Below are 15286 nucleotides of genomic sequence, written 5' to 3'. Positions count from 1 at the left end.
TTAGCAGAGTGAGATTTGTACGGAGCCTGATCAGAAGTAAAGAGGACAGTTTTTGTTATAGTTTGTAGACGAGAGTGCATTGGTACAACGTCTCTAGGAGAGAATTCAAATGAAGTGATTCTGTCTCCCAGTCCACGCTGACCCCGCCTCCTTTCTTCCACGTTCTTACGAACCTGACTACACACACCCTCTCCAGCAACCTCTCCTTCCACAGATCCCCTTTCACCGGACTATTAACTGTTACGGACTACATTTCCCATCATCATATGCACCCGCCATGATCGCACTGTGAATTTACTAGTGGGAAAGACTAGCATTTTGATGGAAACATATCATAAGAAATAGAGGCTAAACACCGTGTGTTGTGTGGGTTTTCATTGATTCGATTTTATAATTGATATTGATATAATAGTATTTGATATGATATTTGTATAATTTATTACATTTTTGTTTGTGTTATGCTAAAATAATTTCATATATTTTTCTCCATGCCTGAATCACAGATGGTAAATTTTATAATAATTGTAATATTTTCTGGATATATCATATTTGTAGCTTAGTGGCAAGAATGATTTTTTTTACTTCTTTAATTTTATTACGTTTAAAAAGCTTGAGCAACAAACAAAAACAGTATTCTAAAATATGCAAACCTTTTAGAAGAGTAACCTCTTAAAAAAACAATAGTTGCCTAATGAAATATGCATCTTATCACATTTCAAAAATGTATCGTCTCACATTCTTTACCGTTAAAATACAAATTTGAAGAAATATGATATAGTTTGACAAAGGTGGTAGAAGTAAACACTGGATTTATGACTATATGAAGTAACAACATTCAAACTGTGAACATTCTACATCCAACTGCCAGTGTCAAAATCTAAAATATGGTGTAGAATTATTATAAATTCTTGTGAAATAGTTTCTTGTAGAAAATATAAAGTAAGTTAAATTTCACACATGTATATTTTTTGTACTCTGAGAATAGTAGATTCATGTTTTTCTTTCAGTGCAGTTTCTCAAATTTCAGACATGAAGATCAGATCAGCACTGAAAGGTCCCCGCCACAGCACATCAGTAAGAGATCATTTTAAAGGACGACCCATCTTCGGAGGTTGCGGTGCCTCATGATGCACTAGGGACATAAATTGTAAATGAAAATATTAATTATGTTAAGTATCAAAATTATAAACTGTTTCTTTACTAGTTGAAAGAATAGTTATCCAAAAATATACATTGACTATTTCGTTATGTCCTTCTAAACCTCTCCGGTGTGATTATATTTTTTCAGTGGAAAATAAAATAAGAACCTTTCTGTAACTCTTTTCCACACTGTAAAAAAATAGTGCACAATATACTATTTTAATATGCAGAAATGTTCCTCTAATTATTTGTTTCATCTGTATTTAAATGTTTGCACTGCATTGCTTTGGGTTTTAGTGTCAATGAAAATGTCTGTAATGTCTGTAAACATAATGGTTAGAGACAGTAATTTAGATTGGGATGGCATGAGGGTGAGTAAATAGCAGGAGATGCAATTTTTCCTGTGTTCCGTTAAATCTGAATTGTTCAATATAAAATATAAAGTAATATATGAAAAACTACATTCTTCCAGATAAAAAGAATGATGAGCATATAGCTATCATACCATCTTTTGTTTGGCCTGGTCTTGCTGGTAGTCTTATCTTGGATGGGAGCTCTGAGCTGTCTCTGTAGTCTCTGGGCTTTAGTGGCGGCTCTTGTGGCTGACCTGTTCGAGACTTCACAGGCACTGGTGGCCTGCCAGATACAGCTATGCCCCCTTCAGAGCGGGAGGGCACCACAAGCTTTTTATTAATGTTCTGGGGCTGTAGACCACTGCTGGTGATGGCGTTTGTGGTTGATGACTGTTTGGTTTCTGAACAGGTGAAGGAACGGATCCTAGGAACTGGGACTGGAGGTTGGCGATCAGCATCAAGGTCTGTTTTGGGAAAGGCAAAGTGAGCATCTGAGGAAGAGACCTGGTCTTTATTTCCTCGCGATCCACTCATTGAGCCATAAAGGGGATTGTCAAACATCTCGGGAGGTTGCCCATCATCAGGCCTATGAAAAAAAGTTGATTTAGCTGACCAATCTATATCTGTCTATCTGAGTGTGTGTGTATATACTTACACAGGTGCCGCTGTCTTTCCAGTAGGGCTAGGTGTAGAATGGTCATAACCAGTCTTTTTAGGGGAAAGATTACCAAGTGTTGTGTCTTTGGCTGAGTGCCCAGAGTATGCCGCTGTTCTTGAGGCCCTTTCTGCCTGGTTGTTGCTCTTGAAGCCTACACCCATATAACTGGGATTACTAATATCAGTGGCGAGGACTGAAGTAGATGCTCTGTCAAGGAATGTCAAAACATATATCTTTTACAAATACAATCATTTGAAAGGTATAATGCAAATATTAACATAAAGGTGAAGATGGGAAGGATTTACTTGGTATTGTCTCCTGTTTTGCCTTTACTGGCTCCTGGGTCATCACCAACTTTAATAAAATCTGAAGAAAAGACAAAAATGAGCAGTAAAACATTAATTCAATGCCTATTCCAGTTTCAGAGAATGGAAATAATCAGTAATTAAATAATAAATGCACTCACCATATAGCTTCTCTGTCTGTTTGCCTTTAGATGTGTGGAGTTGGATGCCACCTGTTAGCTCACCTGTGCGCTCCCCATGATGTGTGAGTTTGATACAGAACTCAGTGTAAGAACTTTCAGCAGAACGCAGGGCTACACAACCCACACCTACAGAGTCAAGAATTAGTTTACACCTGAATTAGAACGTGGTCAAAATTAAGGTAAGAGGATATTAAGCAAAGCTCACGTCCCATTAAGATTTTTTAAATGTCCTACCGTAAACAAAATCGAAAACAAAAATGGCTGGAAATGCGCCTAGAAACTTTGTTCGCTGCTACCCTCTCTTTGGGAACTACCCACTCAAGTTTAGTATCTATGTAAAGCTAAGAATTTCCGATTGATCTACTCTCCACAATGTTATTACAGCAGTAAGCCAAAAGGTAGCAATAAAAAAACATTTTAGCAATGGCCTGCTACAGCGCCTCTGATGCATAACTTTTTTTTGTACGCTCAGATTCCAGATTTTCAATCAGTTGTATCTCGGCCAAATAGTGTCCTATACTAACAAACAACACATCAATGGAAAGCTTTTTATTCAAAGCATTTATTGTCATGTGCAGAGCGAAGAAAACAAGTTTCACTGTACAATAAAATTCAATGAGGGACCCAAGTGATCATATGGTGAGCAGTGGACAGCAAACCCTACATGACACCCTGAAGGACCTGCCGTAGAGGTAGTATTTGAACCAGCGGAGAGGAGAGCCTGAGATTCCTAGAGATGACTGGGATGCTAGCAGTATCTGATGATTGACAGTGTCAAATGCTGCAGAAAGGTCTAGCAGAATTAGGACCGAGGATTTAGATTTCGCCTTGGCTACCAGCAGTGCTTCTGTGACCGATAGCAGTGCAGTCTCAATGGAGTGGATTGTTTTGAAGCCAGACTGCTTGTCATCCAGTAGTTTGTTCTGATATAGCTAGGAAGACACCTGGTTGAAAACTGCCCTTTCAAGTGTTTTTGCAATAATGGGAGGAGAGAGACAGGTCTGTAACTGTCGATAGTAGAGTGGTCCAATATGGGCTTATTAAGTAGGGGTGTGACCTGGGCCTGTTTGAATGTGGATGGAATAGTGCTGGTGAGCAGGGAGGTGTTGATGATGTGTGTGAGTGCAGGTGTGAGTTTACTGGATATGGCCTGAAGGAGATGGGAGGGGATTGGGTCATGGGGTTAGGTGGTGGCGTGTCGCGAGAGAACTCTGGTGACTTCAGTGTGGGACAAAAGAGGAGAGTTCAATGTTTGAAGTGAGAGTAGTGTGTACCAGGGTCTGAGGTGCTGAGAATTGTTTGCTGATGGATGATGTTTTCTCAGTGAAAAATACAGTGAAGACCTCTGCAGTCAAAGATGAAGTGAGCGGGGGAGGAGGGGGGCAAAGAAGAGAGTTAAATGTCTTGAGAAGCTGCCGATTGTTAGGTGCATTGCTCACCTTGATGGTATAGAAAGACGTTTTAGCTGTGGTAACACTAGCAGAGAAAGAGGAGAGTAGTGACTGGTAGTCCTTTAGGTCAGGAGGATTCTTGGTCTTGCGGCATTTCCTTTCAGCAGCCCTGAGAGTACTCCGTTTTTCACAGAGGATGTCAGACAGCCAAGGGCTGGAGGGGGTTGCGCGAGCTGGTCAGGAGGACAGAGGACAAAGGTTATCTATACAGGATGTAAGTGTTGAGTATAAGGTGTCGGTGGCTGTGTCAGAATCTAAAGATGCAAAGTCTGAGGGAAAAGAGGATGTCACTTTAGCAGAGAGGTTGCTAGAGGAGGATAAATATCCGGATGGTCGTGTTGGTATAGCGCATGTAGGAAGTAGCATGTTGCAAGTGATGAAGAAGTGGTCAGATATTTGTGACTTTAATGTTATCTGTGGTGCAGTTACAGGTGTAGATGAGAACAAGCTGGTTTCCTGATCTGTGAGTACTGCCTGTGGCGAGGCGCGTGAGTTCAAACGAGGCGGTGAGGGTGTGGAAGTCAGGCGCATAGGGTTTTTCCAGTCGGTGTTGAAGTCCCCAAAGACTACAAGAGGGCCGCCATCCTCCAGAAATAATGAGAGAACCATATCTCACTCTTCAATGAAGTTGTGAAGAGGACCTGGGGGGCGGTAAACCACAGCAACACTGAGCTGAGTGGGACAAGTGATATTAACAGCGTGGTATTAAACTGAATAGTTGTTGCATAGGGAAGATAGTGTGGTTTCCAAGTATTGTTGATAAGCAAACCTGTGCCTCCTCTTCCAGTTTGGTGGAGAGTGAGAGTAGGAGTAGTATTTGGAGTGAGCAGCAAGTGTGGCTGAGTCTTCAGGTCAAATCCATGTCTCAGTAAGTCCCAGAATGTGAATGTTAGACTGGCTGGCAAAAGCATGGATGAACTCAGTCTTGTTCACAGCTGACTGATAGTTCTAGAGACCCACAGAGATAGATGTGTAGAGGTGGAGATGTGAATGGGACGCGCATGAGAGTGAGAACCTTGGGTAAGAATCCTGTCTGCGATGGAGTACAGGAATGATCTGGAAACATATGAAGTAACTATACAATTAAATGAATGCAAAGGTATGTTTAATATACGTAACTGCCTTGCCGGTGTCTTTGCTCAGTGGAGTCGCGCAGGTAGAGTCGCAGGTCTTTACTCTCGTCGGTCTTTACACGAGGAGGCCTGAACACAAGGTCTGACGGTATCGCTGAAGCTTGCCGTGCCAGCGCAGAGTATAATGTCTAGTCATAACAAGTGGATAACGGCAACTTAAAGTGACCTCAGTAACACAGTACCCAATGGAAGAAAATTCCTAACACCTTAGCACTCATTCAACGAGTAATTAAATAAACAAGCTCCAATAATCTTAACTAAGATTAGTTAAGTTGGATGTCCTGCAGGCTGGTGGACAGAGTGACAGATGGAACAGAACGGGGGATGCCTAAAGTACAGTGCTACCGGCATTAGATATCAGAGAGGCCATGAAGGTGCATGTAGCTTGGGAGGCCATGGGGGGCCCAGGAGTTTGGGAGGCCTCGGCAGTGCAGCCCGCACTGGGAGTCAGGGAGGTTCAGCCAGTAGCAGGAGCCAGGGTGGTGCAGCCTGGGCTTGGAGCCAGGGAGGTGCAGTCTGTGCCAGGAGCTAGGGATGTGCTGGCAACCCAGGAAGCCATGGGCTGGAGGAGATGAAAGCTGCCCTAGCCATGACAGCTGAGCAGGGAGAGCTGGAGATGGTGGCCGCAGTGGCAGGAGGCTGGTTAACTTAACCACGACCGCAGCGTAAGAAGTACGCTTTGATAAGGGGAACTTGGACAGCCACTTTAGCCCGGTAATGCTCCTGGAGTGGAGGGTTTTGGATGTTCAGGAGAGTAGCAGTTAGAAGGCTTAGGGGCAAGGCGGCATGAAGGATCGGGAGCCCTGCTGCAAGGAAACTCAGGAATCCTGTGGAGTCTTGGGAGCGCAACAGCATCTAGATGCCGTGGAGTGGTTTAGGACTTTGCGTTGAAGTTGAAGAAGAGAAATCTTCAAATTGGTGAAATTTGCTCCGATTTTCATCGCATTAATTTCTTTAAAAAAATAACTGACATATTAAACAAATCTGTGATTTTCTTTCTTGGGCAGGTATTAGGTACAGAGCAGACAGATTAAAAAAAGTAAATGTATTGAAGCTAAAGATTTTGGGGACATGTGCAAACCTTCGTTTGGCAAGAAGTATTTGTGGGACAGATGATAATTAAGGAATTTACTACATTGCTGTTAAAATCACTAGAATGCACTGTAATACAAGAGCATTCATGTCCAGTACAAAAATGTGAATGGCTTGGAATGCCTTATTCAGATATTCCGGATTATGTGCACATTATTTATACAGAACTATCCCAGTAACACCTGAGCGTCTAATTGGATTTTTCAGAATTAATAAAGCCCTAAATCAAAAATGTATGTATGTAAATGTGGTCAGTGAGCAATAATGTGTTCTAAGGGCGAGTGGGTTTATTTCAAACAAACTCACCATATGACTCATCACAATCTGTAGATTTGACGCAGATGAGGATGTGCTGATCAAGGAGGTATTCTGGGTCAGCAATAATGGGTGTGAGCTGCAAGGTGATTTCACAAAGTGTGTTAATGTGAATGTTTTCACATAGCTTTGTATGTATCATGTCATTGTCTTCTGTTTTCTGGTAGGAAATAGCATTTTACCTCAACTTGTGCTCCAAATCGTACTTTTATTGAGCCTTCTATGCTCTCTTGATTTTCTCCTTCAGCACTCTTCACAAACTCTAGAATGAATAGAAAGGATTTTCAAGAAATATGAATCCTGGCTGTGTTTTTATGGTACTAAACATTCTTCACTGTAATCTTACAAAGAATAATGAAATTTAAAATAAATAATGTGTTGCTAATGGGGGTTGTAAGTATAATATCTGATAATATATGATAAAATATTTAAAAGTATAATGGATCCTTACTCTCCAGGCAGCTTGAATGGTATTCCATGAAGAACTTGGTCTTTGATTTAGTATGAATAACAGCCACACAATTCATGAATTTGATTGCACCCAGAGCCTCCTTTGATAGATCTGAAAAGAATTAAAAAAACTGAAAAAGTCTGTTTTATTTTTCTTATTCTCACATTTTCTGCATCCCAATTGGCCTGCTCATATATTGTTTCAGTTGCAATAACATAAACAATTGTTATGCGGCTCAAATTTAACTTCTGGTAGACCACTGTAAAAATTCTGTTTAGTAGTCAAATTTGGAGATTTAGGTAGAAAATAGCTACTGTTCATTATAACAATACACATACTTTCAATAATGGTAAAACATATAAATGGATAAAACTCCAATGTATAAAACCATCATATGCGTTTAAAACACAAACTGTAATCTATATATCTGTCTTTCCATATATCATGAGCTCAGTTTTCCAGTTAAATCCATTTATTCAATTCCATCACTGTTCAATCACGTGTACTAGGCCCCTTATTACAGAAATGAAGAAATAAGAGCACAAAATACTGCATGCAAAATGAAAAACATTTAATCATCTTAGAATTATATAGTTCTATCTGGAATTTTGGTCAAAATTTAGTTATTCACATAATCTTATTCGGCAACGCTTCAGATTACGGCCTGCAATGTACTGCACAATTAAACAGTATTTACAGCGTAACTACTTGTAACAATAATGTACCTCTTCAGTACATATCTGTGGGTAAAGGGGAACAATATGTAAAGTTAGAGTAATAAAGAAATTTGAAACAATATTTATAAGGAAACTGCATGCCATATAAACATCCAAATCAAACTCTGTTGCTCTTGAAATACTTGGTTATAGTCTCGAAATATCAACATTGATATTGCACATTTTACACATTAAAACAAACTCACATTAAACCAAAGTCATAATAAAAATTAATTTGTGACCAACAATCTTTAAGTCAATCAAATAAAAAGTTATCCTTAAGTCACACCTCTGTCAAATTTCCAGTTGACAGTCTGCATGTTTCATTTGAGCTGTTTTGCTTGCACATCATTTCCAATTATTTAATATTTGCTATGATAATAAAATAAGAACCCTGTACTTAATTAATATCCACGGTAGCTGATTTATGGGTACATTGTGATTACAAAAATGTAGTTTATAATCATGCTAAAATTGTTGTACAGCATACTGCAGGTCATGCATACTATGTTATATTAAAATAATTACCCCTTCGTTTTAAAATACTTAGAAATATTTTAAACTTTGCATATTGTTTACTGTTACCTACAGATATGTTCTGTAAAGGTACATTATTGTTACAATTAGTTACTCTGTAAATTCTGTTTAGTTATGCGGTACATTGTAGGCCGTAATCTAAAGCATACCTCTTATTCTGTGACAATTTATTTACATTATGCCATGTTTGTTTTTTAAATGTGTAAATTTTGGAACCTTTTTTAAAGAAAAAAAGGTTCTATCAACAAAATCGAATCATAATTTGGTTCTACAAGGTTTTATTTGCAAGCTAATCAGGACTTTGAATGCACAAGAGGACCTTTTTGTCATGTGGCAATGCTCCTCAGTGACAGGGGAAATAATATAAGGAGACAGTTTTATTGATACTCTTGTTAAGGAGATCAGCTCAAACTAGAGTATTTTTGTTTTGTTTTAGGTTTTGTTGAGGAGTTTATTTTTATATTTATAGACAACAGCGCTAATTTCCTAATTCCTGTGTTTACATACACCCTCAAAATGCGATTAATGCCTTACATTTTACAATATTTAAGCCCTCTCAATAATAACCTTCTGTGGATAAAACATTAAACATAAAACATATTTCACAAAATGGTGACAGAGACCGGAAGTAGGGCGAAACTTTTTCCGGTCAGCTTGTTTTTTCTCACAAGCATTCATTTTATTTACCAAAAACAAAAGTAGCATATGTTGTCAGATTTATACATGGTTTACTTGTAAATTGTAGGATCTGGTCGGACCAAAGGTGACCATCCCTCATTTGACCAGGATAGATTCCAATACACTCCCCTGGACATTAAAGGAGTCCCAACGGGGAGGACGGAGTCGAAGACCATATGGCCCAAAAAGGAATGCGGCAACTAGTTTCATGCCTCTTTAATTTGTCTTTCTTTCTCCTTAACCACAAAATAATGGTCTTAATGGGTATACTCCTATATCTCCACATTGTATGCTTGTCCCCATGTTATCCGGCCCCTTACCTATAACGTCAAAGGCATGTGTGCTTAGTTGTATTCTGTTTATATTTACATTCTTGTACAAACTACAGGTCAATGCACTTATAATCCTTGCATGTTTCATGTCTAAATGTTCCCCTCTTCATTCCTTAAAAGATTGTGTGCAGCAGAGTAATGTATTTTATACCATACTCATTTTATCTTATTCTAAGAGTATTACAGCCCCAAACTTCTAGGTGACCATACATGCAAATTAGCTGATGAGCAGTACAAAGAAACATTGATTTCGCGCCCAAAATCATCTCATCGCATTGGATCGCCCACCTTGGAGGGGCATGAGCCCCCAGGCTTAAAACATCTGTGAACGGAGCAAACGACACTCATCTCGTGCTCTCGCGCTCCTGCTTGGACACGTCATCGAGACCTGTCTCTCGCCTTGGAGACAAATTCTTCCGGCAGTTTGCTTTTGCTAAGTTCGTTCTAGCTTCGACGGACTCACTCGCTTGCTTTGAGACCATCAGGATTCTGAAAAGCCTTTTCAACGTGCACAAGAACTTGTCCCAGCACACTCAGGAAGTCAGTGCAAGTATCTCAACTATATTCTTAATAGCTGCATTTAAGCTGTAACCCCTTTTAACTTAGGGGATTGTCCTCAATGGTTTATGCAGATGTGAATAGCTGTTTCTAATACAGCCACTTTTTGCTTTGTCTATTTCTTCCATTTCTTTAGTGCTTTTACGTTTCATGTGTTGTTTGTTTAACATTTGACAAGCTTAACTTGAACAAGAAAAAAGCATCCTAAAATATGAAATAAGTTTCATAAAAAGCATTATTACAACACAACATTTCAAGTTTTTACAAAAATTATTAGTAAATCGTTTGTGTTCTTGAAAACGTATTGCTTTAATGAATGTTTTGCAGATAGAACCTTATAATTCTAACTGAATGTGATTTTCTCAGAATCAGAAGCTTCTATCTGGGTTTGACCTTTTCCAAAAATACCCATTTACAGAATTTCAGAAAATGTTGATATTGTACATTTAGAATACATTTAAAGAGATTTGTTCCTCATATCATTTTTGCTATATGAAATGCAAAAACTTTAAAGCTTGATATCCCCTATACTACTCAGTATCCAATATACTACTCAGGGCTGAGCCTGGTCAGTACCTGGATGTGAGAGCTGCTGGGAAAACTAGGTTGCTGCTGGAAGAGGTGTTAGTGACGCCAGCAGGGGTTGCTCACCCTGTAGTCTGTGAGGGTCATAATGCCCCAGTATAGTGACGGGGACACTATACTGTCAATAGGCAGCGTCCTTTGGATGAGACGTTACTAATCTCGTTAGCCATATGTACTAATTGGCTTCGTAGCTCTGTCTCCTCTCTACCAATAAGCTGGTATGTGGTGGGCGCAATGTGGCTGCCGTTGCATCATCCAGGTGGATGCTGCACATTGGTGGTGGTTGAGGAGATTCTCCTGTCCAAGTAAAGTGCTTTGAGTGTCCTCAAAAGCGCTATATAAGGCCCGATTCACATTTCGTGTCTTTTTCCTCTTTTTTTCAGGCGCGTCGGCGCAGCATCGAGATGAAGAAATCTCAACTTTTTTCAGAGAGCCGCAAGCTCACCGCATCATAACATAACTAAATCTAGTGGGAGAGTTATTGCAATGCACTTTTCAGTGCATATATCCATATATCCTTTGTTTATACCTACTCGTCTCAGCGGCTATCGTGGTCCATGGTTGCTTAGCAACCACAGACGCCAGGAGAGCACAAAGTCCAGGCGAACGCAGTGCAGCTCACGTTTTCCGCACAGTTTTAGACACGAAATGTGTCTAGGGTCTTTCAGAAAACACAAGTCTACAGTTTCATGTATTTTAAAGTTCAAAATACAGATAGAGGCAACATAAAATTTATCCGGCTTCTGACGATATATTAATGTCTTATTAAGCTAATAGATTGATCTGTGCGAGAAACTAAATGTTATTTACAAGATTATATCCGCAATGTACAATTTGCGCGTCTGAAACTTCAGGTGAGCTCCAATTGCATTCGTGTTCCCTACTCACTAATAAGGGCGGAGCACTGTCGGGAGAGAATCTGTTGTGACATTTGATGACTTAAACATAATTTTTTAGTTGGGTGGACTTCAGTCTCTGTTTGTTGAGTTAACTCAAAAACATGCTCTTGATGGGTTGCCTTATTATTTTAAGTTGACTGAACTATTGTTTTTACAGTGTATCCTTTTAATAAATTTTGCCCATCTTAATTTCCACTATGAATTAAGACACCACTAAAATGGATGTCCCCTCAAATAGTGCACTACATAAGGGTATAGTCAGCCAGAGAGACCATTATATGGACCTGTTGGAGAGCCTTTGTTATATCAAAATATCAAGAATTTCCATATAACCACTTAAATAAGCGAGATGATAGGTAAAAACATTGTTTTGTGTCAGAAAAGTGTAACACGCTGACATTTGGTACATTGGTGCAACCGGGAGATGTGAAACAAAAGGAGATCATGAAAGGCAAGCATTTAAACTACACTATTTCAGTGTTTTCGTGCCTCTGAAGATACAGGCGCTTCAGGTGTTACAGAAAATGAGCCCGACGAGGCTCATGCGACATTGTACTTGGGGTCCCCCTCCCTCGCGATAGTGTCCCAGGGTCGCAACAGTGCACACTGTTCGCCGGTGTATTATACTTCCAACTGATAACTTTTAAAATCACTGCATAGTCTTTAATAAAACAAGCATAATTGTTATCATTAACTAGCCAACTTCACAAACGTTAGTTTGGGTTTTGATTTTAATCAATTAATGAGAAAGAAACGGAGAGATAACTTATACTACAATGTAGGCTTTTTAATTGTTTTAAATGATAAGAGATGAGAACTCCTGGCCAGCCTTGTGAAAGTCAGTCTAGAGACACTGCCAACAATCTATAAGTGCAATGGGTGCTTGATAAAACTGCACAAATGGTCATTGTTAATTATTATAGTTAACAATGTAAATTATAGGCACAACTGTGACCCAGTGTGTGAAAACAAGTAAAGAATTATATTTAAAAAATGGTGGTAATAAATCGTATTTTAATGGAAGCCATCAGAATGTTTTAACATGGTGGGTTTGTATAGAAATAGTACATCGCAAATAAATTACTTTATAGCTCGGTTTTCAAATGGATCACAAATGTGCATTGAAAATTGCCAGCTGATAAACCTGTGCTTTAGGGATTGTATACATATACCATCTAAGGCTTAATATAACTCTTAACTGACTGGTTTAGACAGTGATAAACAAAACCAGCAAGTCCCACCAGCTGTCATTGGCTATTGAAATCGTGGTTTCCATAGATCTTTCAGAGTGCCCTTGATGACATACTGTATAAAGGCATACACTAGGCCTTCGTGAGTGGTGTGTTGATCTTTGGTTGTCGATCTGGGACGGATGAGTAGGCTGGGAGGAATCAGAGTATACCCACAACAAAAAACTGGACTACACCACTCTGCATTGTAGATTGTGGATTTTTTTGAATATTTGTATATGTATTGTATATTGTATTTACATTTATGCATTTGGCAGACGCTTAAGCGACTTAATTCTTTATCCTATACATTTATACATAGGTATGTGCAATTCCCTAGGATCGAACCCACAACCTTGCATTGTTAACGCAATGCTCTTACCACTGAGCTACAGGAAAGCTTAATATTAAGCTTATTATTATTATAGTATGATTATGTTTTATTTTATTATATATACTGTATATGAATGTATACTGTTATTTGTAAAATAACTAAATGTGACGATTTGGAAGTAAAATAGATTTTTTTATTTATCTTTTCATATTGTTGTTTTTTATTTTGATTTAAATTTTATTTTTCTTAATAAAAGCTTTAAGTTGTGTTTATGAATAAAATTATTCTTTAGCCCAGGGGTGTCCAAAGAGCCGGTGTCCAAAGAGTTTAGCCCCAACTTGGCTCAAAACACCTGTATGGAAGTTTCTAGTCTGCCTTGTGAGACTTTAATTAGCTGGTTCAGGTTTGTTTGATTAGGGTTGGACCTAAACTCTACAGGACACCGGCCCTCCTGGACTGACTTTGGACAGATGTATACATCTTTAAATACATACATTTGTATCCTATTTTTGTTATCTATTGTTTTATTTCAAGATACCTAATTCATTCATAAGTTTCCTCTTACTTCACTACACCCAAGGATTCCCTAGGGTCTTAGAGCATCTACCTTCATGCGCAATTTTAAAAAAACCAGCGCACCTATTTTCTTGACAAACTAAAATACTGTATATACAATTTTATTTGTATTTATTTTGAACGATGGACATAGAATGCAATGCATGTTGCTTGCTTTGTAAGTCTAAATTTCATAATAATAATAACTATGCTTCTAACCAAAGCTTTAAACATTTAGTTACAACCATCCAACTTTTTGATGCTGCTTGTGATTGAACAGTGGAGCGAGGGTTTGGGAAACACTTGAATCGTTGAACTATGCAGGAACGACGGAACTTGCGACCATAGTTGGATAACGATGATTTTGGGAAACGCACCCCTAAATGTCTCATAATCATAAGCTTTCTCATACGAGGGCATATGGGTTTTCATCATGAATACATTCAGTAATTTAAATGTATTTTTAGTTATAATATCTTCAGACAATCATACAGAAATGGACGTTTCGTGAGGCGAATCTTCAGTATCTGTACAGCCAAAAAGTGACCCATCCATGTGAAAAACACCTGTCTGTGCATGGTATTTTCGTGCTGAAGGCAGTGTAAGGGGAGACATTGTGCACAAATATATGTAAACACTGCCAAAGTGGAGATCTGCCCTTACAAAGATTAACCTAACTGTAAAACGTTGCTGTAGTTTTGCAGCAGGTTTGTTGGTAAATTACTGTAGTTTAATTACTACTTAATACTACTTTATTAGTACAGCTTTCAATTTGAGGTTCAACTTTACTTTGATCAAAACTAAAACACTTTGATTCAAAATGAGCAAGAAGAGACTGGTCTCATTATTGGCATTAGCGTAGCAACACTGAAAAAAAATCACATTCTTCCTAAGCATAATTACAAAGAGGTGTGTTAAAACAGGCTTGGGCCAGGCAGTAGACCATCTGGGTAATTTAACACTAACTTTATCATATTATGATTTCAAAAATACTAATGCTTATTTTGAAAATAGTTTATGCTGGATAGAATGTCATGTTTTAAAAGTAGTAAATTACATACAATAAACATCAAAATAAATTATTAAATCACTGCTTCTAATGTGGTAAATTAATCAAATTCCTCTGAGATGTGACGCAACATTGTTTCATTCATTGTTTATTAGTGAGTTCATTGAAAGAGGAATGTCATACCGTTCTTTGATACAAACTGTGAAGTCACACCAACATCAAACGTGGCAAATACTGGGGAGTGGTCACTTGTCATGATATCATTGGTGCATCCTAAGTAAAAAGCAATGTCACTGTTAACATGCATAATGTGTTTTTACGACACTGATCTTATACAATAACATAAAAGTTGATATTATTAAAATCATGCACTAACCATATGAGTTACAAACCACATGCACCATAGGGTAGGATTTGCGAAGCACGCGGTCACACCATGAAGGTAGGTTGTATTTGATCTGTTTGTAAAATGAAATACATACACCATTGTTTGCTTTAAAACAAATATTTCTGTATATAACACCTGCTCCATGGAAAATATTCAAAAAGGAATAATGGTAACACATTACATTAAGGTTCCCTTTATAAAGCATGAGTAAACGTGTTCATTAATAATTACTAAGTAATTTACAAATGCATTATACAGCAGTTATGACAGTGTTATAAATGCTTAATAAGAATAAGTTATATATTTGCAAAATAGGCTGTCAGACTGGAGACTGTAGGGTGTTATGTTGTTTTTCTTATTGTATATTTCATAAATGGTTCACATGA

The 15286-nt window shown here is 38.3% G+C and overlaps 1 protein-coding gene across 1 annotated transcript in view; it reads right to left on the bottom strand.

Annotated features, from left to right (window-relative positions):
• Nucleotides 1–521: 521 nt before the first annotated feature.
• inpp5d (inositol polyphosphate-5-phosphatase D) overlaps nt 522–15286 on the bottom strand; it is a 52633-nt gene continuing 37868 nt past the window's right edge. Inside the window, exons 18-27 of the mRNA XM_056751132.1 lie at nt 14889–14970; nt 14696–14785; nt 7081–7191; nt 6812–6891; nt 6621–6708; nt 2618–2764; nt 2457–2517; nt 2149–2358; nt 1646–2079; nt 522–1132 (exon numbers count right to left, since the gene is read on the bottom strand). Of these exons, the coding sequence (XP_056607110.1) occupies nt 1083–1132; nt 1646–2079; nt 2149–2358; nt 2457–2517; nt 2618–2764; nt 6621–6708; nt 6812–6891; nt 7081–7191; nt 14696–14785; nt 14889–14970 (1353 nt within the window). The 3' untranslated portion in view covers nt 522–1082. The remainder of the gene's footprint in view (nt 1133–1645; nt 2080–2148; nt 2359–2456; nt 2518–2617; nt 2765–6620; nt 6709–6811; nt 6892–7080; nt 7192–14695; nt 14786–14888; nt 14971–15286) is intronic.

This window comes from Triplophysa dalaica, chromosome 6 (genome assembly GCF_015846415.1).
Source record: "Triplophysa dalaica isolate WHDGS20190420 chromosome 6, ASM1584641v1, whole genome shotgun sequence".
In the NCBI taxonomy this organism is placed as follows: domain Eukaryota; kingdom Metazoa; phylum Chordata; class Actinopteri; order Cypriniformes; family Nemacheilidae; genus Triplophysa; species Triplophysa dalaica.
The sequence above is the reverse complement of the archived record's forward strand: the minus strand, read 5'-3'. Positions and strand labels throughout refer to the sequence as shown.